The following is a 26,790-nucleotide window of genomic DNA, read 5'->3' as shown; positions in this document are numbered from 1 at the left end:
AGATGCGCACATTATTTTAGTTTATTTGTTTATAAATTTGTAATAATTTTTTTTGAACATTCGTTGATTCATTCAGTTTCAGTAAATAACTTCTTTTTTTTTGGTTGGTTCAAAGTGACAAGCCGAAATGGAATTTAACATTGTCGAATAACAACGTTCAATTCATATTCGATTCGAAAAACTTCATAACAACGTTTGTAAAATAGCCAACAATGATATAATAATGATGAGAAAATTGCAACCACCACCACCACCACCACCACTGCAACCGTCCACAATGGCTACAACAACATCAGCACCACAAAATACGAATAATCAGCAAAATATTTTCGAGAATTTAATATTTGAAAAATTCTGTTCCTGTTTAGAGCTATGGAAAGGCTGTATACTGGCTGGAATATTTACAATGGTATGATGAAATTGTAAATTGTTTAATTTTATAATTAAAACTAATCCGGTGTTTGTTTTTTTTTTGTTGTTGTTGTTGTAGAGCACAAGCGTTTTTGATTTACTTTGGAGCATAGCTCATATGATTGATGAGGATACGGTCATATTTTTCTATCTATGTAAGTTTCAATATCAATTATTTATTTATTATTATGATTTTTCTATTCATCATTTAATTTAAAATTCCTTGAATTTCATAATGGTTTAGTTGATTTTTGTTTAAACTTTTTTATTTAATTATTATATTTACTTTTTTTTCGTATAGTATTTTGCCTGGGCATTGAAAGTGTCATTTTTATTGCTGCCATTGGAATTTTATTTATAGCACTGATCAAGGTGAAAAAAAAATGATTTTATTATAAAACATAACAAATCTAATTTATTGATGATTTAATTTGAATATCCAGAGATCTAGATGTCTACTATTACCATGGTTAATCATGGCATTTGTTGATGTATTTTTCAGCTTATTGATTGCATTCGCCGAATTAGCCATACCGGTAAGTCATTATTGTTATTATTTATTCAATGATTCTTATTATTTTTTTTTGCAGAGTAATTTTAATATAAGTGGATGTACCGTTCCGGCCATTTCAATGGTGGTCACATTACTTGTTTGTTTTATAACGGTATGTTTTAATTTGATTTTCAATTTTTTTCTAATTAATTTCTTCATCCCAATAGATCTATTGTTGGCTATGTGTATATGGACAATATCTTCATTATTCTAAAAACACTGTTAATACATCCGAAATTAAAGTTAGCCCTATTGATGATTTTGGTCGGCCAAGTAGTTCGCGTGCTGCACGACCATCATCTCAACAACAACAACAACAACTTATGGGAGATGATTTAAATCCTGAAACAACGAACGATATACAGGCGCAACAATATCTTCAAGAAAATATTCTCAATGTCAACAATATTCAACAAACGGATACATTAAAAGTACCACAAATTTCTACACCCAGAGATGCTTGGTAAAGCAATTTGAAGTTTTTCTAACACATTAAATTTTTGTAATGCACTTTTTCCCAGAAATTCTTATGACATTATAAAATAACACAAAATAATATTAACCACTAAATCTTATACAATTCTAATTGATTTGTTTAAAAAAAAACATTTATTCAAAATTCTTTAAATTTGATTCTTATTCCAAAGATGGCGATACAAGCTGAATTCATTCATTGAAACAATCATCGTTTTCGTTTGTGATTCATTGAAATGCCTTTGATACAGGCTTTGTCTCAACATTTCAAAACAACAGGCAGCCCAGCCCAGGCTTATATATATTGTTTTATGCTTCTACCATAAATGTATCAAAATTAAATTTCACCACTACCATCATCAAAACCATAATGGAAAATTATTCCACTACTTTTCTCATTTTTTTTTTCGTTCAAAGTATCATAACATTCTCATTCATTACATACACGCTATACATTGAAATGGATCCAAATATTTGTTTGTTTGTGTATGATTCATAGCAGTTAAGTACGTGTATGTATTTTATTGTATATAATTGTGTGGCTTGACATTTGACGTAGTATCCACAAAACCATTTGATTCAAGACAGATGAACCACAACAATTATTATTGATTTTGTTTGGTGAGGGGGGCGAATATTAAAAAAAAAACAATTACAGAAATGTTCGTTTCACTCACATGGAATATGTATATATGAATTTTTATTATTGATAAATTTATGTAAAAAAAAATTTGATGTTAATCCATTGTGTGTGTGTGTTCGATTTGATTCCTAATTCTTTTCATTGCCAAGAAAAAAATTCTCTACTCTCATTTCATTCAATTATTTGATTTGATATTTTATGTTTTTGATTGGCTAATCAACAATACTTCTTAAATACGATCATCATCATCATTATTATTAGGACAAATTTATCATCTATCTTATTATTTATCATATCACTATGATATGATTTTTTTGATAAAGTTGTTTGTTTGATTTGTGGTTCATCGTTTTGTCTGGTGTCCCTCTATTTTCTTAGTGCTTTCGTTTTTTTTTTTTGTTGTCGATATATTTTTGTTTATTTACTCATTATCTTGGGTGTGTGCGTGTCCTCCGTGAAGATATTGTCATTTTTATTCGCTATGGCTGAATGAATCCGTTACAAACAGACCGATCGACAGGCCAAGAACACACTAAAGGTTGACATAAACATGACATCCAATAAATCATTTCTGCAGTTTTAAGTTGTCTTGATTGATACATATTCATTTAAAGGTGTCATATGATTTAACTATGATCCAATAGATTTCTATTATCGATTTATTCTCATCATTAATATAAATTTCAACTTAGGCGCATCAACTCATAATTCCTTTCATCATCAACAATTGTTGTTGTTCATCGAATCATCACCTGTAACTCACTGATCATCAGAGAAAAGACAGATCATCATTTGTTATTTGTTGTCACACGATGTACACACATGGTGTATGATCGAATTGTTATCAGATGCTCAATTGCATCTGTCAATTTCATTTCGTTGAATACTGATCATCATCATTATGATATAATGATGATGGCCTATGTTTTCATGTTTATACGTTTGTTTTGTCAAACAACTATGACTGAATTTTCATCAAAAAAAAAAATCTCATCCCATTGTAATTTAACGTACGTCTCATTCAAATCAAATATTGTGCTTAGTTTGTATGTCTTGAGTACGTGTGTGTGAAAAAAGAGAGATCATTCACACCGTAAATTATCTCGACAACAATAACTGTGACCTTTTCAATAATTTTTTTATCTGATAATATACATCATCAGAAAAAAAACTGTGGACGAAATGGTTCCGAAAATTGACTAGACATGAATTGATCAGTTACTTACCACGATTTTCCCATTTCTATATGTTGATCATTTGTTATTTGTCTTTTTTTCGGCATATAATATTTCCGAATCCTTTTTTTTCGATCTTTTGATGAAATCATTCATTCATTCATTCAATTTTATTATTATACGAACACATACTTTATCGATCAATCAATCAATCAATCTCAATTTCGACATTTCATCTATCTATAAATACAATCAAATAGCAATCAGCAAATAACGACAATAATCAACGACGACGAATAAAAAAAAAGAAAAGAAAAAATAACTTTCTCGGCAACATTATTACGGACAATTCTTTTTTCCTTTTCCTTTTATATATTTCGGTAACTGCTTTTATATATATCTAATATCTAACGTGATTATAATCTTATAAATCTTTTTTTCTTTGTTTCAGTTTGATTGTAATCCATTCTATCTATTTATCATCACTTTATCTATCTAATGTACGTGTGTATGTATTGATTTGAATCTGATTTTCTCTTAATTTTGGTCCAAGAGTAAGTATTGATTGTATTCTTTGTTTTGGAGACAACATTAATAACAATGAACCATTTTTTTTTGCAACCAGCTAAATTCTCCGAAAATCCATAGTTCCGTTCTTATTGGTGATATAATCGGACATCGGTTTCGAACAAATAAACAACATGATAATGTTTTACTACGAAGAAAAACCCTGTTTACACACTGTTTTTTTTTACTCATCAAACATCTATTACCGCTATTTCATTCATATCCGCTCAACTTTATATAACTGTGTAGAGTTCTAGATCCTAAATTTAGAAAATTCATCATCAACGCCATCAAAAAAGAAAATCTTTTCAATTCATAACAATTTTCGTTGAGTTTCATTATTTTTACTACATCATACCAGCAGCATTGCACACTTTACATCACATTAAAAAAAGTTGACATCATCTTAAGATAGATCTTTGTATGCTTCGAATATGACTTGAAAAAAATATATAAATTTCATCATCAGCTAAATCTTCAAAACCAAATCAAACCAAAAAAAAAAAAATAAAAATCATCCAAAAATTTCGATTGCGCAAACATTTATCTCTATTGAAGCCAAATCCACTTTCAATTCACCGGTTTAATGTGAAATTTTTCTTTTTCTCGAAATTTTATTTTCAATAATAATAATTTAACTCTTCCATCATCCACTAGTTGTCGTTTTGTTCACATGTTCGATTCGGTCTTCCAGTTTTTTTTTTTTTTTTGATTTTGTGTCACAAATAAAAAATTCAGTACATGTGTTGATATTTAACCAAAAAAAAAAAAATTAATAAATTTCCGCTATAATAGTCATCATCATCATTGACGCCAAATTCGATCTGGTTTGTCCTCGGAGATCCGGATCATCACAGTAACCGTTATTAATTGACATAAAGTTTACAGCAAAACAAATATAAACATCGACATCGAATAACAACCACCAACAAAACATATACCATTGCAGCCATGAGCTGGGGAGAAGATTTATGGGTAAATATTTTGTTTTTCTGCCAAAACTGTTAATATCCTGAGGGAAATTATTTATGAAATTATGTTATGATGTCAAATGATCGAGTTTATATAACTCATGTGTTCTTTAAGTCCATTTTTGGATGTTTGATTTAAAAATTTTTCTGTCCATTGAATAGATTTTTCTGCTATTTGATTTGATGCTGCTATCAAGTTTCTTTGAAAAAATAAATTTATGAAAATTTGGAAAATACAAAGAAACAGTGAATGATAGTGAATTTCCTTTTGTACTTTTGAATTTTAAACTTATTATTATTATTATTATAAGTGTTAATAGATTCATTAAGTGAAAGAAAGAACAAAAAAAAATTATTTTACATAATTTGCATTGGAGATAAGATAAATCTCGTTCATTCATAAAAAAGTTGACTTAATTTTTTTTTTTGTTGTTGTTTTACAATTGAAAAAGGTCATATTTTGCTGCTTATTATCATCAATTTGATAATTTTATAATGAGCTTTTGTTGTTTAATTGTTTGTTTGTAATGATAATGATGATTATGGTAAATGATCCTTTTATAGTTTTGTTTTTCATCTGAATCGATTATTTGTTTTTACCAAAAAGCTGTACACATATTGATGATTATGGTAATTTATAACGCATTTTTTTCTGGTTTCGTTTTCATATTCAAGTTGTATTATTGTTTTTTTCCAATTATTGTCTAGAATAAAATTCCATTCAAAACACATGGCGCCATTTTGTTTAAATTATTGCTCCATTGATTTACTCATCCATTGAATCATTGATCGGATTTAACCTTTGACCTATAAAAAATCATTGAACGATTTATAGTATTTGTTTTGTAAGTTTGTTTGTTTATCAATAAAAAAAAATTACTCCATATGATTCTCATTCAATTTTGGTCTGTTTTCTATAACGTTGATTGAACCCAGAAGCATATATGCTATAGCATTAGTCTTAGTTAATCGATCGATTACATATTTGCCACTGTACATCAATTCGTTCGATCTAATAATGAATCGCTCTTGACAACCAAATTATCTAATGCAGGAAGAATGAATCCAGTAGCTTTTGGTTTGTTTGTTTATATGATTTTATATCAAATGATGATGTGTGTTTCTATCCAAAATCTGCTTATTCCATTTAAAAATGTCATCAAACTTGCTCTAAATTTGTCATCGTTATCAGTGTTACTTACAATAATTTGATGATTATGAAATAAGATTTAAGATTATCATTTTTTTATTATTACTATTATTATCAATAAAAAAATATGTAATTTTCATTATGAAAAATATTCCATTCTTTATATATAAATATATTATGTTGAAAACGGTCCAACATGTGAAAAACAAAATTATTGCTAGAAATTCAGCCTGGCAGCCTTGATGTCAAAATGCAAATCTTTATCAATGAATTTCCAAACCAAATTTTAAAAAGTATGGTATACATTTTGTGTTTTTCTGAAACTGGTCAACCAGAAAACAAAAACAAAAAAAAAGAAAAAGAAAAAGAAAAAGAAAACCAACTTATTTCCTCGCCATTCATGGTATTTCATTCATTCATTTTCTTTTCATTCTACATCTACCATGGCGTTGATAATGAATTAGTGAAAGGATACTTTATACGATTTATACTGTTTTCATCATTGTATTAAGTATAATGAGTGAAGTTATTCATTTTTTTTTTTTTTTTTTGATTCTCACTTTACTAAAACAATGACATACACGAATTACGTTCGCTTGAGCACGTAGCATGATAAGTTTGTCGTATTTTCACAATTAATTCTTATTAGTTGCTGTGAGAATTTTACTGTAAAAAATGTTCAAGTAATATAATATACACATGACATGATGATGTTTTCTTTGTCATATGATGATTATAGATAGATTTTTAATGTTTAAATTAACAGGTTTGAAAAAAAAAATAATCACATCATCATAATTAACTCTATTGTTTTATGGTTTAATGATCAACAAGTGTGAGATTATTCTAATTCAATTTTGATTCGGTAAATCTATTCACAATCAAATTTGATGATCATCATCATTTTGATTTTAATTTTTTTTCTCTTTTTTTTCCATTGTCTCATTTGGAACTCTTTTCAATTTTTCCAATTTTAATTTATGTTTTTAGATTAGATAATGTTCATTTGCATCATTTATTCATTCATGAATATTTGATTTTCAACATTTTTCTTTTTCATTTCCTATCATAATTTTCTTGCCTATTTGACCGAGTTTCTCTCGCTTCATTTTTTTTTCGTTTAATTGATTTTTTTTTCATATTCATTCAAACACCCGATAAATATTTTCACTTATCGACTAATGTAATAAGCATATTTAAAGAAGGAACAGAAATTAGACCGGAAACTAGATGACTGCGTTATTCTTTTTTTATCATTGATTTTAATAATAATAATAATAGAAATTGATCATTGGTGATCATTTCCTGTTGACATCATTATCATCCTTGTGAACAATAGCATGACTAAATTTATATGAAGGTTATTTGTTTGTTCGTAAATTTAGTCAAAATAGAAACGGTGATGCACAAACTGTCAACTTGTTTGACAACTTGATTATTTTTAATCATTTATTGATTGATTGTTTGTTTCAAAAATTATTATCAAAATATTTATTGATCGAATTGTTTCGAGGTCAACATCAAATCAATTTATATTGTAATAAAGTGTCAAATGATCATACCTATTGCTTTGTTTAATTATCCTTAGTCCTTCAAAATTCTTTTCATTGTTGCCTTTAGGGGTGAAATGTTTCCATTTTTATTTTAATTCATTTTTCTTTTGTATGAGAATAGATTGGTTAGATTGACTTGAGTGATGTAATCACCACCATTGGTGATGCTATTTAAGCTCTATTTTTCTCATTTATGTGTGTGTGTGTGTGTGTGTGTGTGTGTGACTAGTATGTAGATCATCATTTATATTAGATGTCTAAAATTGATTCATTTTTGTTGTTGTTGTTGAGGCCATGTCACATGGTCATCAACCCTGATTGTCTTTCTGAACTGATGATTATTATTGTTTTTGATTCGAGGAGAAAATGAAAATCGAAACCACCTATAAATAGCATGTGACTGATCACATCAGATGTAGACAAAAAACCCAAATGTTTTCCGGTGTGTATGTGTATGCAGGATCTAAATGGAACGTTTTTTTTTGTCTTGATCTTGTTTTTTTCTCTATTTTGCTTTTAATCTGGATCAATTATCAATCGATTGATTTGATCGATCAATTTGCTTAATCTAGATTTTTTCATCTTATTATCCATATAATCTATGTTTGTTTGTTTTTTGGCTTTTTACAATTGAATGTGCAATTCATTGGTTACCAGTTACAGTAGATAGATATAATTATGTAGGTAGTTAAAATGATTTCTTCAACTTTTTTTTCTATATATAATCAGTATGTTCTGATGTTCATTGCATAATATGATTGCAAGATTTTTTTTCTTTTTTTTTTTTGATTTTCATCATGACAAATTGGACTGAATTGCAATAATTTCTAGAATAAATTTCAATCAAAACTGGTTGAATGTATTGCGTTTGTTCTTTAAATTGAGTTTATCATCATTATAACCATTAATTGCACGCATATTATATATCGGATATCAACAATTCTTCTTCTTTTTTTTTGTCATTGTTTAAGTCCATTTGCCTAGAACAGTAATTCTAACAATAAATTAAATTATTATTGTATTGATGATAAATAATGTTTTTATCGAATCTGATGAGCCCGGTGATGATGATGATGATGATGTCTGTTTAAAGAAAATGCGTCATTTTTTGATTGTTTATCAATCGATTGTGTAGAAATCGATATTGCTATATTGATTTTGTTTTTCAATCATCTGATCATCATAATCATTATCACACGCATTGGATATGATTTATGATTATGATTGATGAATTGTTGAGGTTGAATAACAATGTTAGAATTTCCCTAAATCGGATACTCTTTCATTTTATTTTATTTATTATTTGTCAAGGTATTCATATAGTAAGGGTTTCGATTTTCGTTTCATTATGATGGATGTATAATGATCATCATTTGTATGATGATTATTGCACTATCGTCCTTGCTTTGTTGTCAAACATGTCATATTATATCCATATATCTGTATTTCGGAATTTGTTGTTTATCGAATTTCTTCAATAAAAATCGAATCATAACGACGTCATTTTTTGCTAATGAACATTAAGTTCATGTCCATATATAAAGAGCTTTGATTTATGATTTATAGATCATAGTTATTATATTCTTTATTCATTCGACAACAATCAATTTGTTTTTTTTTCGTTCGTTTGTTCATCATAATCGTGAATGATCCTTCTGCTTTTCGTTGAACAATTGTTATTATGTATGTTTTTGTGTTTTCCATCTAAGATTCTTATAATTGTCTCCGAAAAAAGAGGAATACAGTAATACCCTACTTAGCGCTGTTTCACTTTACGCTAAAAAACTTTGGAACGTAACCCGTAATGCGTTAAACGAGGTATTACTGTACGTAATAAATAGAAAAGCAAAAAGAGATCAAAAAATCTAACTTGACTAAAAACAATCATGCAATTGTTAAATCTAAGTTTACTATCGAAACGTAAACAAATGTTGTATACATCTTCGACAACAATCAAATCACAAGCCTCATCATCATCGTCTTCATCATCATCCACATCTGCCATAGAATTATCAACATCGGCACCAGCCAAAATGTCGGGTAGTATGATGGCAATTAATATGGCCAATATTAATAACAATAGCAGTAACAGTAATCGTTCATCAATGCTACATAGTCCTTTATCATTGAAAGGTCCAACAGCTACGAATCAAACGGTGACGATGGGCCATCATCACTATAGTTTTGATTTTGTTTCACTATTGGAACTTGATGATGATTTTCATCGTACTTTGAATCTAGTTAAGGTAAGAAATAGTTTTTTTTTCATCCAACTATTGTGTGTTCATTCGTAAAAACAATGAGAATCCTATGCACATTTTGTTTTCTATGATAGTTTTTTTTACATCAACACCACTGTACGTTTTTAATATTGGTGAGTGTCCGATGATCACAATGGAATTATAATCATTCCATTGTTTTGGATCGTTAGTCTACACACAAAGACCGATTATAGTTCCTTATGAAAACTTTGTTTCATCGTTTGTCTTTTTTTTTTTTATTTCGATCATATTGTCTAATGAAGGCCAACATCGTCATCATCATTCCATCATTGATATCCAAATGCTTCTTGATTCTATGCAGCATAAATACAAGTCACGAAATCTCTTAATGTTTCTTTTTTTTTTGCTATGGCTTTTCTCTTCCTTTCAACTAAATGAAGATGGTGATGATACCATCGGGTATTTGATGATCATACAAAAGATTTAAACAGAAAAAAATTTTAGCATTATGTTCGCCATCTTTCGGTCATACTTCGTACCTGCTGTAGATATGAATCTGATTTGAAAATTTTTTTGATAAAATCTTTGTGGTAAAATTGAAATTCAAAGTTTCTATTTCTATTTTTTTTTTATTTTTTTCATTTTGTATAATGTAAAATTGTTTTTGTATATGAAAATATATATCATATATCCGTTGTCAATAAAGGCCTTGATCTTGAAATTGTCGTTTTTTCAATGAACGGATAAATTGAAAAAAAAATTGAATTACAAATTTTGTTTAGTCGTAAAAACTTCCTTCCTATCAATTTGATAGCAGAAAACAAAGAATTGAAATAAAATTTGACGGATGTTTTTTTCATCATCAATTAATATCACAAATTTTTAATATTTTGACTTGTGTGTCCCCCCTTCCCACCAACATTAATTGAAAAATGAAATGAAATACATTTTTAATCGACAAAAAAAATTGTTTTCACTTTTCAATTTGATTCATGTTCAATTCGACACACATTGTACGTCATTTTGAATTCGTTTGGCTTGCAATCCTATCCTGTCTGTTCAGAACTATATTATGATTATGACTTATGAATAATACTTGTATATGATTGTAATGTAATTTATAATTCAATTTATCGATGAATTTGAAAAAAAGATCGATCACTTTTTTTATAGGTTAGAAATCCGATGATAGCATAATCGGTATAATTTTTTTTTACGAACAAAATGCATAAATTTTATTAGTTATTCTAGATTGACAGTTTTCTATCATAACAACAATAACAACAACAATCAAGTAAATATTTCCGGTTTTTATCTCAAGTTTTTCTATTCATATGTTTGCTCATTTACCTCATCCATCAATCGATTTTTCTATGGTCGATTTAATAATGATCATTCCTATTTGACGATGGATACAAAACACGAAACGCACGAGTTTAGACATAAATCTTGGCAATTTTTTTTCCTATAACTCACATAATTCTCGAGTTTTTTTTTTGTTTGCCTTTCACTTTCATTCTCTTCCGAATGAACTATACTTGATTGACTTTGTGTGTATTGACAGAAAACTATTCATTTATTATTATTGCAATTTTTGTTTGATTGGCATGATCCAATATTGGCTTGATGTCTGCATCGAATTCGATTCGATCCTAAATGTTAGCCATGTTATTGTTACGTTGTAACCTTCTTATTTATTCGATTGTGATCAAATCGAATTCCCGATTTCTACCATTATGATTAGATGGCTGTTGCTATCATCATTAATAATAACCTAAAATGGATTTCATTTATCTCATGATTTTCCATAGATCAATAATCAATGGTTTGATTAAATTTTTCGCATAGCTTCCTTTTCGGAATGATTAATTAGCCTCAATTTAACTACTTTTTCTCTTTGCCTTTTCTCAAATTATTATGAAGGCTTAGCAATTATCAATCTTCAGTTCGGTTTTTGATTGATAACACGAATCATTCAACTAGAAATTTCTTATGATTAAAATCAATTATTTCTTATTGATGACCGACAATGATGAAGAGATAATCATTAGAAAATTAATTATTTTCACACCTTTTTCTTTTATTTTTTTTACTGTTATGATTTTCTACCCATATATTCATTTTTCTCATGAAGTATAACTATCTGATGAAGTTTTCAACTAGAATTCTGGATAAACTTGATTGAAATTTTGGTATGGATGGATACTAGATGGCCAATAAAGTAAGCAATAATGGTTAAAGTATATTGAAAATTGAAATTATCCAAAACAGACTCGATGAAACCGACATCGAAATGAAACTCCTTTGAAAGTTTTGATATCCATAAACAATCTTTTCATTGTGTGGTGGTTGTGTTTCGATTTTTTTTGTTGCTTGATTGTCGACGGTCAATTAAGTCAACACTTATTTTCAATTTTTTTCTGGTTATAATTATGTCGGTTGAATATGTATGAGATTACAGAAACGAAAACCAACATTTTTTTTGAATATTGATTTTATAAAAAAAAATTCACACGATCTGCACGCTCAATGTGTTTTTTGTTTGGAAAATATTTTCGTGTTTGTGTGTTTGTAAATTTAAATGAATGAATATAATCCTGTGGTCGAATCTTAATTTGTATCTGTTGGTGAATAGTAAACCGTTCTATTGACGATGATGATGATCATCATCATCATCAAAAGACATTCACTAAGATATCTCCTTCATCGTGATCATGATACACGAATTTTTATTATTATTATTATTTATAACGGTACATTCGTCATCATCAATGATGATGAAAGATAATTGATCGACGGGAATGAATATGCTTAAAAATAGAGGTGTGTCTTTTGTAGTTTTCTTTTTTTTTTCTTAATGATAGAATCGTCATCGTTATTTCAGTACATGATAATCATTTCTAACGATTATGATGATTTTTGTAATTAGATAACGATAATGATGACTTTTTTTTTGTTTACAACTTATCTTCATAGACAAAAAAAAATATACACACATCTATTGTCTTGAGTCAAGACTATTTACCATCAACATTTAGTAGACAAAAATGTATAACCATACACACAAGCGGTTGTTATAGATTTCATCGAAAAACTAGATTTTTAAAAAAAATTGATGATGAAATATAGTAAATATAGTTTAATTAAGTCCTTATGAGATTACAGATATTTACAGTCACTAAACTCTTCAATAACAAATATGTAGGACTTGATGCATAAATTTAGCGTTGATGTTTGTTGAATTACGATGAAGATGATGATCAAAATTGAGTGTCGAGGTATAAAGATAGAAATCTTTTTTTTTTTATAATGCTTTCAGCATATAGCAACAAATCTTCCAATTTTATCAATCAAGTTTGTGAATTGAAAATTTTGGCAATAATGAAATCTAAGAAAAAAAAATTGTCTGTTGATTTGTTTTATTTGTTTTTAGAAATTTTTTTTTTATTTCAATGATTTTTTCCTACCTTGTTCTGTATAACAATAGGTCTTATGTTTTTTTTTCCAATTTTTTAGTCATTGTCGAACATATACTATACTATACTATATATGTACACAGTTTCATAGTACCATAGTATAGTAGCAAATAGAAAAAAAAATTAAAATCTAAATTTAACTTCAAATCAAATCAAAATTGAGAGGAGAAAAAAAATTTTTTCGTTATAACTTTTTTTTCCCCACAAAAAAAATGTTGGTGATCATGGCGATAATAATAATATTTCAAGCAATCAAGTAAACTACTATGAACCCGAAAAAATGATGGTCCATCATTAAAATTACATTTTTTTTCTTGTTGTTGTTGTTGTTGATGGTTGATGAAAAATAGAAAAGAAAATTTATCGACCACATCTACTTTGGTGAAATCTACTTTCGTGTTTGTGTGTGTGTGTGTATATCGATTGATATGAATTCTTTATGAGATTCATATATATATCGATCATTATTTTCATGGCCTAATGAACATTATTCATAATGGAAAATTATTGGATCCAATCTATCCAATCTAGATGAATATATTGATATCACCAGAGTGATAAAATAATGTGGCTATGAGATTTTTGTTGTTGTTTTGTTGATATATATCCATTGAAGAATTTTAAATCATCATCACAAAAATAATGATTGTGGTTGAAAATCTAAATCTAAATTTAGACCCTCCAAAGATTAATCAAACGACAACGATTGAATAGATCTGTTTTGTCATCTACAATGTATATTTCAAATATAAATATAAATCTTACTTATTATTATTTTGTGTTCTTGTCATATGTATATTTTCAAACTTTTTTCAATATTTTTCCAATTTTAAAAAACATTTTTGTGTATTTATTAAAATTTTGCTCGTCTTCAATTTCTTTTCTTGATAATAAAAATGATCGTTAAGCCTGAAGATTGCCATTGTATTCAGAATTTTGTTCGTTATCATCAACATTGCCTCCCGCTGTCTTTTCATACTTCATATTCGGGCGTCATAATTGCCCGTTTTTTTTTATTCGGTCAATCTTACTGGCTGACTTTGGCTCTTTTTATTTTTTTTTTCATTCGATGCTGATTGTTAAATTATTAAAACACAGAAATAAACCAACGCCAAAAAAACAAGAACAGGAAAAATTACTGGATCTCTCACTACTCTCGAATCGATTAAAGAGAGAAAAGAAAGTTTCAGTTTGGGAATGGGAAAAAATGAGAGAAAACTTTTTAAGACTTTTTTTTTAATTTTTTCTGCTTCTACCTGTCTCTTTGAGGCTATCGTTTATGTTTATGTTCATAAAGAATTGTGAATAACCACAAATATTGGCCATGGTTTGATTTCGAAAAAACACACGCACACACACACGCATTATTCGTATTCTGATCTCTGTTGTAAAGTGTATGTATGTTGTGTATGTGTCATTCACATCTTGATACGAATGTTATGTCATAATATAGCCAGTGTTTGTTAATATGATTGGACTTTGAATCAAAATTGTTGTCTGACAAATGACAACTACAATGTTTTTTTGTGATATGATCATCGATTATTATCAAAAAGATTAAAATTTTTTTCCGGTTTTTGATTTATTTTTGTCGTTTACATTCTACCTGTCGCCTGTGTGTGTGTTAGTGTATTATTATTATACAGATTGTCCATATTGACAACAATAAAAATCTATTCTATTCCAATTTGAATGGCATTGATTGAATCTTGAAACGTTTGTGTGAAATGTTCTTTTTTCGACATTCAATAAGTGCTCTTTTTTTGTTGTTGATTTCTGTGAAGTTTGAAAATTATCTGTGAAAAACATATCATCGTTTTTTATGAAAATCGATCCATTATTATTTCTCATCATTTGTTTTTTGCTGTGAACTTGTGTGTTTGTTGTTTTCGGTTTGTTTTGTTTGGTGATCCATTTGTTTAAATTCCAAGTCTAAGCTGCTCAGCATGTGTTGTGTGTGTGTGTGTGTTTGCATTACATCAATCTTTGCATATTTTCATGTTTTGAGCCATTGAGTTAATTTCATTCAAATAAATCTATGAGAAATGATGCATTTTTCCTGTCCCAATTTGGATTGTATTGCTTACGAACGATGATGATGGATAATTGACGGTCATCATTAGTTGTGTCCAACAACAACAACAGCAACAACAACATCGATATCTTGACCCACACGCAAACAATATTATTATATAACAGATCAATCATTGTCATCATTTTGTGATCATATCATAATGACACATGAAGGCAAACTTTGACTATTTAAATTTGATTCCTTATTCGAGTTAATATTCGTTTGGCCTTAGCAATGACCCATAAAACTATCTATTTGTATTTTTTTTTTTTTTTGTTATTTCTTGGCCTGCATTTTTTATATATAATCAGATATATGTAAAGATGCAATTTTTGGCAATGATGAGATGAGTAATCCACGAAAGTGAGATGATATTAGACCGATAGTTTGAACGGTGTTTCCAGTCATAAATGAATTTGAAAATCATGTTTTTACTATCATCTCATTATGATTATGATGATCATGATAATAATAGTAAAGATGGCGAATTTTGAATAAATTACAACTACTTTATCGTCGCTATTCAAAAATAATGGAAAAAAAATTTCTCGACCTTATTAGGTCGAAAAAAATTGTTGGCTACCTGATTTATAGATCAGTTGGTCATCAGGCGTTTGTTTGCTTATTTTACGCCAAAATGTTTATTTTCCATTTTATTCCTTCGTTTAATCTTGTCGATGTTGATCGATTGACCCGATGTTTGTATATGTGGAAAAGCTGAATCTGAATGAATGTTACAAACATGTTTTTTTTTGCATAACTCAACATGTCTAATTATAGATTTTTTTCGTTGCTTTCTCCTCTATTCACGATATAACAATTTATATCGATGAATGGAAATGGGAGAAGTAATTTTTTTGGTCTTCGATTTTTTCAAATTATTAACCTAAAGGTCCTTGAGGCTGTAGATTTTTCCCAACATTTGAATAGAGCAGGTATGTAATCGATTTTTTTTCTTGCTTTTTCATATCTTACAGATAAAGATTGATTGGATTTTTTAGCCTGTTCATACTATAATCTTCAAAATGAAATTAGCGACTTTAAATTGAATTTTTTCACTAAAATTTCTCACGGATAGCCCTAGTCGAAATGAATGAAAAAAGAACGGACAAATAACATCTTGCCTAAAAAAAATTGGCAAATTATTACAATTGTTCATTCTGTAAGACGGTAATTGTAGAGAAAAAAAAATATATTCAACTTTTATAAAATACCCAAAGAGTTCATTTCAAAGTTCAGCGATTTAACAAACAACAACGACAGAAATCAATTTGAAAAAATTATTATCTTCTTAAAATATATTGCTACTGGTCTTTGATTCATTTAGCCTGATTCCTTGTTGATTAATAAAAAAGAATACAATGGGCTATTAAAGTTAAATTTTCTTTACTTTCTTCAATGAATGAATGAATGAATTCAATTCCATTCAATGACCTGATCATTTCTCCTTTTTGTTCATGCTTTTATTGCTATGGTTGAATTGTTATATCATCATCATTACATAAGGTATTGTGTAGCCAAAAAGTTGATGAAATTTTTTTATTTTTTTTTCGAAAATGACGATTCTATGACGAAAATGACGATCTTGGATTCTCTAGCATAATTATCATTGAATGATTTTTTACCTGTAGCTGTTGTTGTTTACTGCCATTTTTTTTCTTGTTATTATTATATTATCATTATTATTGTTTGCTTATTCCCAAAGTAGTTCATTCATTTTTTTTCTCAAATGACAATTTCGTAATTGAGTAGGAAGTTAAACAAAAAAAAAATTATTGCCCTTTTTGTGATTGATTCAATTTTGGCAATGCAAAGACGTATATTTTTGTTTGACGCTTCTGATTTTTTTTTTGCATTCATATGTTTTTCGTTCTCATTTTTTCCCACTCATTGTCAATATATAGTTATTATATGGCTTATTACCATACTCCATTCAATATTACATATTGCATACTGTAAAATGGCTAGGTTTCCATTTTTAGATTACAATATAATATTCTCAATGTTTTTTTCAAACAAGGATTTTTTTTCTATTTACTTTTCAGTGTACTTTTGAAAATTTATTGAATGAAAAAAAAGAAAATAATTTTGCATGGTTCATGATCCTTGTTCAAAAACATAAATACATATTCCTTATTTAGTGATTCGATTCTGTTTTTTTTCTAATTAGTTTGTTTTCATTGAATATGAATCATTTATTCATTTAATTAATATTCATTTATCAATTATGAATAGTCCTGATGATGATATGCTTATATTGAGCTATTTACCCCCAACACCCCCCCACAAAAAAATAACTATCCCAGATTTTTACATTGAATATTTTCATCATCATGATACTTTGTAGCTTCATCATCTTATATACATGTTTTTATCATAGAGTGATGATGATTATGATATTGCTTTTGCCCATAGCATAGGAAAAAGACAAACCTCAACAATGAATTTCGGGTTATACACTTATGCATATATTACATTAAGCGATGCATAAATGTGTAATGACGATGATTATGATGTATACATCATTACATGATGATGACGATATGAACTAGTTTCATTAACTATATTTCCATATGCATTGAATTTGTTTTGAATTTGCCGAATCAAATGTTTGGATGGTGATGCATAAAAACATAGAAATGATGTTATGTCATAATATGATGAGTCAAAATTTTATTGAATGAACAAGAACAACAAGTAGGTTATGGATACAATGCTTAACATGATATTCACATTCATTTAAGACTTTCAATTTTTCTTGTTCTTTGAAATGGTTAAATAATAGGAAGAATAAAATCTTTTCTTGTATGGCACCTCAGTTTTGTATTTTTCATTTTTTTCAATTCATCATCATGATGACGATGATGATGATCATCATCATCATCCAAAGACAAACGAGATTTTGCTCGTCTTTTATGGTTTGTTGTTGTTTTTATATTACATTATAGGCGTCCTGGCATGTGTTTGTGTTTTGTGTTTAGAAATTTAACGGATTTTTCTACCATTTATGTAGGCCATAATGTAATACATGATTTTTTTTTATAAGATTGCTGTTGTCGGTTAAGACAATAATGCACCACATACTGATGACAATTTACCGATTTAAAAATGTACAAAACATTGGCTTTCATTGTGATCTCAATTTTCTCATTCATACTTGTTCATAAATAAAATTGAATTTTTATTATCCTGAAAATTTTTGAAAAACAATAACCTCAGCATCAGGAAACATGAACATTAATGATCGATTGATTGACTAATATTGTTTGAAATTGTGTTTTTTTTCATTTCCGTTTAGTTCAGTATCCATTTGGTTGTTGTCATTTTAATCCTTTAATAATGATAATGATAATTTAAAATTCGATTAAATTCAGCATAATTTATGAATTTTATTGACAAAATATTTTTTTTAGTAGTTAATTTACATTTTTGGAAACATACACGAAATATAGGATGCTATTGTTTTCATTGATACATTTAAATGTTGATATTGAATTATGAAAAAAAATGGAAATTCGTTCATTGCTTTCACACGAACTAATTATAATAATCGACAAATCATCGATTTGTTTGTATTTCCTTTTGTGTTCATTTATGAATCCTTGTTTTGATATTTCCGCCTTTGAAAACAATAATAACTATAAGCAACAAAAAAAATTGTTGACTTTCCTGCCTTGGATTTAGTTCCGCCTATGTTATACCATGCATGGATATATGAAAACTATGAGAGAAAGGGAGGTCATTGAATAGAGCTTTTAAAAAATGGAGAGAAATTGACATTAATTTTTTTTTTTTTTTTGGATTGTTAGAATGATCAAAACGAGAGAGAAATCTGTGTGGATTTTTCCAAATTAAATTTAATCATTTCGTGTCTGTTTTTGTCAAAAATATCATTATTGTTCATCGTTTTGGCTGACCATATTTGATTGTTGATCACATACACACACACACACACATGCATTGAATCCACAAACAAAGCGTCTTAGACTTGGATGAATTTGTTCATTTATTTACAATTGAAATTTTTCTTAATTTTCATTTTCCACACCGCCTTTCACTATTATAGTTGGCTATTTAATGAAATGTATTTTTCACAGTTTTTTACCCGTTTTCATTGTCCAATTTTATTCTTAAGAATATTAATAGTCATTTAAGCTTGACAGACAGCCACTGTTTTTTTCACACGTTCCAATAAAAAAAAGTCAACCCGCTTTTCTGTCGTTATACATTTTCCGAATAAAAACTGGCATAAGTACGGAAAAAGCCGGCTCACTTAATCAGATTGTCATCACCATACCATCATTTCAAGTGTTTTTTGTGTATGTCTTCGGTGTTCTAGTTTATTACTTGGCGAAGTTTCAGAAAAAAATTGTTGTCACCGACCTACAAAAAAAAAGAAATTTTTTCCAATCATCATCATAATCATCATTGACATCGAAATCAACATTTGGTTTTCGAAAAACAATTAAAAACAACATTATCATTTTTTTTGTTTATCTTCTTGGCCGAAAATAATCAAAAATAAGATTCTCCAAACTAAAAATATCTAAAGATAATGTTGTCTACTACAGCTTCATCGCCGTATCATCCTCATCATTACTATTATGATGATGATCCATCACCACTGACAAATGTTCATTATCCACCTCAAATGGTCAATCATCTTCATTATGAAGAGGAACATGAAACATTCGAGCCATTTGTTTGTGATTTTCATGTGTGTTCCCATGATTTTTTGTTTTTTATTTTTGTCTTCAAACCATTTGATATCATTGATAAATTAGATTGATTTTGGCATTTTAAATTTCATTTAAATAGATTTCTTAATTGTTTTTCTTTTTTTTTTGTTTTCTTTAATAGGATCAATACGATAATATTGCATCTCATACAAATAAATCGATTGATTTATTGGATAAATATGGACAATTTTCACGTGATTTGGCCGCCGTCGAAATTGATTATGCAGCCAAATTACGAAGACTGGCCAAAAATTATCAAATCAAGAGAAAAGATGAAGAGGATAATATGTAAGCTATTTATTCTCAATTATCTTTTGATTTAATTAATTTCATTTAACATGATTAATATATAGGTGTACGGTGATAAAAGCATTCAATAAATCATTAAAAGAAATAACCGATATTGCCGGCCAACATGAAATCATTGCAGAAGAGCTTTCATTGAACATTGTTAAAGAAATCGGTACAGTTTTAAAAGAGCTCAAAGATGAACGTAAACGATACCTACAAGAAGGTACGAAATTACAAAATTCATTGCAGCAAACGATTTCCATGTTGGAAAAATCAAAACGTAATTACGAGAAAGCGTTTCGTGAATCGGAAAAAGCACATGAAAATTATCTGAAAGCTGATGCCGATCTTAATCTTTCACGTGCCGAAGTGGAAAAAGCACGATTGATTTCATTATCGAAATCATCAATGTGTGATGATGCTAAATCCGATTATGCAACACATTTACAAAGGACCAACGATCTACAGCGACAACATTATACGGAGCTTATGCCTCGTGTATTTCATCAACTTCAAGATATGGAAGAACGTCGATCACAATGTATACGAAACTATATTTTTCAATGTGCTCAAATTCGACAAAAAGTGATGCCCATCATCGAAAAGTGTATCGACGGTATTGTCGAAGCATCTGAATTGATCGACCCAAAAGAAGATTCTCGACTAGTGATAGAAAAATATAAATCCGGTGTCGATCCACCGGGCGATTTTCCTTTCGAAGACCTTTCGAATCCACGTTGTATTGATGATTCAATCAGTAACGGTGATAGCTCAGATGGTGCTAGTGTTCATAGTTCAAACGGTAGTAATGGACACAATGGTTTAAGTCATCATAAATCTTCAACTGGTTCGACATCATTACATTATTCGAAATCTGTATGTACGGATACGTTCCGTGGAACGCTGTCAGCTGCAAAATTTCGTAAACGTGGCGGTATATTCGGTATATTCAGTTCAAATAAAGTAAGTTAGATCAAGTGTTCAATAGTTTTTTCACTTATATGTGTCTTCTCTTCTTGGCTCGCCTTTTTTTCATTTCAAACTTATTCTTTTCGTTTCATTTCGCTATCTTTCTTTTGTGTATCTTTGTATGCTATCGCTTTTTCACTTTTTGAATTCTATCTTTTCCTCTATATTTCTGTAAGTACATTTTCTTTTTTGAATTGTTGAAAAAATTTGGTTTTGAAAATTAACATCATTATTCTATTCTTAATCCATATATTCATAAAGTCTGGTCATGATGAATCAAAGGAGGATTTCTCTGATTTGCCACCGAATCAACGTCGTAAACGTATTCAATCGAAAATTGATCTCATACAATCTAATATTCAACAGGAGAATGGTGTCAGGTAATTGTCATCTTTGAAAAGCTCACTTGTTGGTATTAAATATTTTTTTAATTTGTATTTTATAACACAGAGAAGCCTTATTAAAAATGCGTCAAGTTTATCAAGATAATCCCAAACTTGGTGATCCACAATTAGTTAACACACAATTGACTGAATGCATGCAAAAATTGGAAAAACTTGATGCCGATTTGAAAAAATATCAAACAATGTTGTCTGGTGTATTAGGATCAACCCCTGCTCCCGGTTCACAAAATAGATCCTCGATTTCATCATCGGCCACAATACATTCTACCAATGTCTCAACAACTACAATGAATGGTGGCAAACATTCCACACCAAATGGACAAACGTTAAACAATCATCGTAATAGTATTTCCGATAATTCTAATGATTCAGTTTCACGTTCCGAATCGGAAACATCATTACATAATCATTCAAATGGTTCTAATGGATCCCCTTATGGTAGTAGCGGTGGTGGTAGTAGTGTTCAAACTGGTTTAATGCAAGCGGCAAATTCATTGTTCAATAAATATTCAATCAATCCTTCGGCAACAACGCCAACAAGTCCTTATGCTAAAACTAATGGAAATATGAATGGAACTAGTACTATGTCTACTATCAATGGTGGATCATTAAATGGAAATTTTGTCAATGGAAAAGCGAAATCCGATCAAGATATGTAAGTTTTCCCTTTATATTTTGTTGCACCACTAACAGTTCTTATTCGATTCTAAATTTTTATCAACTCAGTTCGCTAAACGAATCCAGTCATGATGATCAAACGACAGCACCAGGTGCGGATGAAGAAGATTTTGAAGATACAATAGTCGTGCTGGGCATGGCTAAAGCTTTATATGCTTTCGAAGGTTTGTTTTTATTGGCTCGGAATATTCCATTTAATTATCTATTTGATTTATTTAGGTCAAGATGAAGGTTCAATTAATATGGATGAAGGCGAAGAATTTGACCTAATTGAATTAGATCAAGGTGATGGTTGGACTCGTGTACGTCGGCTACGTGGTGATTGTGAAGAAGGTTTTGTTCCAACCACTTATATTGAATGTAATCTTTATGACAATATGGCAAACAAAGGTCATATTGCGATTACTGCCGGTAATGGTACTGCAGCGACCACAACTGCATAATTATCGAATAACACACATCTAGGGTTACCAGATCCAGGGAAGACAGGAGGACAACTCCTTTCAGCAACTTTCTCACCTAACAAAAAAAATTTTGTCCTCCTCGACCTACAACCCTACACACATCAATAAAAATAATCATTATCGACGAAAATCGTGATATACTCAGCATCATCATCATCATCATCATCAACAATAATCGACAATGTCAGATCATCACAATAAAATAAGCAAGCCTAAACACTTGCATTTACACACTTAGATTTTAAATCGATCTTCACTAATGAAAAATATAAAATAATAACTGATCAAATCAAAGCATTTAGACACAAACACATAAAAAAAGATCTGTATGCATCTTGGATTTATGTATCATTTCATCATCCGGTTAACCTCATTCATTCTTCTCAAACTAATAGATCTAAAATACTGGAAAGACAACAAATTTTTTTTTGACTGTTATCAATTATCTTATGAATTCTTTGTATTTTTTCAATAATTTTTTTTTGCCTGTTTTTGTTTAAAATTATTTTTTTTCTTACAACTATCCTCATTTATTTTCTGTTCAGCAATATTTCTATTTATTATTTAACCAATCAAATTTTATAAAAAAAAATATCAGGTTATGATATAAATGTAGCCTATAAATGTACGAACGCTCAATCGTCACATGTAATGATAAATAACTGAGATTATTATTTTTGTTTTTTTTGCTGCCTTTTTGAAATGTAGAAGTTTGTATCAGTATGTTTTTGTGTATAATGTTCAAAATAATCAGCAATTCAATCGATATAATCAATTATGTAACTAGTTGAAAAAAAACAAAAGACAGAAAAAATGAAATTTTATTTTTATTTTTTTTTTGAATATCATTCATAAAAACAGACAAAAATATTTGTAAACTATGGATTATATGCAAAAATATGAATATTTTCTTGACTGTAAATCTTTGAGACAACAATGAAAACTTAAAACGAGATTATTTTATTATTTTAATTATAATTCTGAAAATGATTAGATCATTTTTTTTGTCCTTTCAAAGTGTATTCATTTGTATTTGATTTTTATTCGGTTCATTTCGTGACTCCAATAATAAGACCGATATTTTTGTAATTATGTAGATTTTTCTGATCCATTGGATTGAATTAAACACTTACACACACAAACACACACAAAGATGAATTATATTTTGTGAATTTTTTCCTTTCCGAAATAAATCAATATATATGAATCATATATTCAGTGAAAGATATTCATTCGTATGAAATTGGATTCTATGAAAATATGAAAATCTAAAATTCAGATGGTTACATTTCGAATCGTTTAAAGTTTGTTTTGCAAGAAAAAAAAATTTATTCAAATTTATTTCATTTTAAAATTCAAGAGTAAGCCCACCAACACAAACACAATCTACAAATAAAAATAAATTAAACTTGAATACTGGATTATGATTTACCTGCAGGCCATATTTAATATTATCATATATAAACTTGACCACTAGATTTGGTTTTATTTATATTAGCCTTCTGACATCTATCTTGTTGAATCAATATTGTTGATTCAGATCTTGTTTTTTGGTCTGTTTACATTTTAATTCAAAAATTTCAGTGCTCTAGATTATATGAAATTGAAAAGATTTGTGTTTAATGGATATATCAACGTATACAATTGTATAATGGAAAAATTTTACACTAATAAATCAATGGTTTGATTATGATCAGAAAAAATAAAATGATTCGCTTGGAGTATAAATGTTTTAAATTGTTCGGTAGCGAAAAATTTAAATATTCGTTAACATGTGTGATTGAATGACATTCGTTTGACCATAGACATTATATGAACATTTGAATTTAAAATGAAAATTCAAGGAAAATCACTAATAATTGTATAGCATATGAACTTTGTAATTAGAATTGCCATTTACAGATGTTTTTTTTTTTGAAGTTCATTAAAATCAATTGATCTGTAATATAAATGAATGATATTAGTTATTCAGGATCACAACACGAAATGGAATGCCAGGCCCGTATTTGTGTATATGGTATCGATCATTTATTTGTTGAGCTTTTGAATTCGATTCATTTGTGTGTTTGTTTGTTTGTTTGTAAGTTGTTCAAGATGGAAATGGATAATTAAGGCCAAAATTATTATGTCTACAAACAATATGCATCCTGTTTTCAAATGGAAAAAATGTCTAAAAGTTCGTAAATGATAATGATCATCATGATCATCATCTTTGGTAATGGACAACCTTATTTGAATTCGTACACTACTCTTTACATACAAATGAACATTTGAATTGGCCAAATGTTAGCCAATTGTAAATTTGTGAATTTTTTTTTTCATTTATATTTCATGGCTTCAAACAATAATGTTCATCAACTTATTTAATGAAATCATGAAACAATTTAATCGACACGAGTGATGGACACTCCTTCATAAATGTATGATTGCGTGGTTGATGATGACGATGATAATGGTGACCGGCAAAGTTAATGAAACTATTAATTTGTTTTTGTTTTATTTGTTTGCTTGAATGTAAAATTATTATCATTATATGTGTGTTTAAATGAATTTTTGTTTCAATTTCAGATCAAAATGTCCGATATTTGATCACATGCCCAAAGGCTTAACATCATCGTTGATGGTGTTATTAAGCCGTTATTATGAGTTCGAAATGTTGATTATCCTTCCGGATCGAGTAAATGATGATGAATTTGTTGTTTGTATAAACATCCGAAATTTCATATTTGAATTTGTTATTGCTTCTCTTTTGTTTATATGATAAAAATTTTTATTGTTGATATTACGTTTTCAGATTACTTTATCCTTATTTTTGTTAGAATACTTGATAGAAAAAGATACCTCCATTTATGACATCATCATTTAAAAATACGCTACTGAATGAAGTGATTTTCCTAACAGCATGTGTCATTTTTTTTGTTTTTTTTACACAAAACTACAAAATTAACCATTATCATCATCATCATCATCGTCATCGAATAGATAACGACAAGTTTTTCTGGAACATGGATACACTATGACAAACTAGCCGTGTCTTTAATGAAAATGATTTCATGATTTTTAATTTTTTAATTTCAAACTCTCTGCCTGTATCGGTGTTGGATGACAAAATTTGAGATGATTATGAAAAGTCTCCATAATGAGAAACGAGTTTTACTTATTTTCCTTGTAATATTAGATTCGCTTTTGTTATTGTTGTTCTTGTGGTCATCGCCTTAAAATGGTGTCAATTTTTATAGCAAAAATTATTTATTTTAAATTTAAAATTAATGACCCATCACCCTTTTCATTGCTTTTACTACTTTGCAAAGACAAAATCAAGAATCTTGATTCTTAACATTGCTGCTAGATGACACTTTTTTTACAAAATGAATGGATCCTAAACTATATAAAGTGCCATATTGAATTATTCTTTGGCATTTTCAACATAAGACCAGAATCTATTATTGACTCAAGGAAGCCTCAATCGATAACTCGAAAATATTCAAATAGAATAAAAAAAACTATATAAATAGATCAAGGCTATTCGGGATTTAGCGGACAATTATGTGGCATTTATTGATTGATCCATCAGCATTAGGATTGCTATAGTAAATAATATTAACGCATTCGTTTTATGTCTTTTATTACGTAATTCATTTGATTTTATAACGCATTTATATTCATTTTAATTTTTAAATTTTCACCATAATTTTGACTTATTTCTTGCCATAAAGTACGATTATATAATTTGATGACGACTATAACTTCGTCATCAATGCTAGCAACATTAACAAATGTTGAGAATATTTTACACAAAAACTTCTTAGTGGTTTAATTCTGGTTTTTTCTGGTTAAATTTTTATTTATTCACTTCTGGTACGCTTTTATCGTTAACGGAGATGATGAAACAATAGGATTCAGAGGTAAAACAAAAAAAAATAGGCGTAGGTAGTTTCTGGTTTTGGGCTCTCGTGTCATGGTGAATTTAAATAAA

At 28.6% G+C, this 26,790-nt stretch overlaps 1 protein-coding gene across 6 annotated transcripts; it reads left to right on the top strand.

Annotated features, from left to right (window-relative positions):
• The first annotated feature begins 1,847 nt into the window (after window positions 1–1,847).
• Window positions 1,848–24,026, top strand: Cip4 (formin-binding protein 1-like Cip4). Of its 6 annotated transcripts, XM_075735194.1 has the most exons (10): window positions 1,905–1,950; window positions 3,517–3,636; window positions 3,708–3,810; window positions 3,882–4,798; window positions 20,130–20,296; window positions 20,362–21,262; window positions 21,530–21,648; window positions 21,719–22,327; window positions 22,399–22,514; window positions 22,570–24,026. In XM_075735194.1, exons 4-10 carry the CDS (start codon window positions 4,775–4,777, stop codon window positions 22,791–22,793), a joined length of 2,160 nt encoding a protein of 719 aa, XP_075591309.1. In that variant the 5' UTR covers window positions 1,905–1,950; window positions 3,517–3,636; window positions 3,708–3,810; window positions 3,882–4,774; the 3' UTR covers window positions 22,794–24,026. The 6 variants fall into 6 exon arrangements, with proteins under 6 accessions (XP_075591310.1, XP_046911873.1, XP_075591309.1 ...); XM_075735195.1 differs by having other exon boundaries at window positions 1,848–3,636; window positions 21,551–21,648; XM_047055917.2 differs by having other exon boundaries at window positions 1,850–3,636.
• The last annotated feature ends 2,764 nt before the right edge of the window (window positions 24,027–26,790 follow it).

Source organism: Dermatophagoides farinae, chromosome 1, assembly GCF_024713945.1.
Source record: "Dermatophagoides farinae isolate YC_2012a chromosome 1, ASM2471394v1, whole genome shotgun sequence".
NCBI lineage: Eukaryota > Metazoa > Arthropoda > Arachnida > Sarcoptiformes > Pyroglyphidae > Dermatophagoides > Dermatophagoides farinae.
The sequence above is the reverse complement of the archived record's forward strand: the minus strand, read 5'-3'. Positions and strand labels throughout refer to the sequence as shown.

Bases quoted from the DNA above. Each gene is read 5' to 3' on its own strand.
- Cip4 (XM_047055914.2), top strand. From the start codon at position 9,384: ATGCAATTGTTAAATCTAAGTTTACTATCGAAACGTAAACAAATGTTG. The intron at 9,744-20,129 runs GTAAGAAATAGT...TTTCTTTAATAG, and splicing joins GTACTTTGAATCTAGTTAAG to GATCAATACGATAATATTGC. The intron at 22,515-22,569 runs GTTTGTTTTTAT...TGATTTATTTAG, and splicing joins AGCTTTATATGCTTTCGAAG to GTCAAGATGAAGGTTCAATT.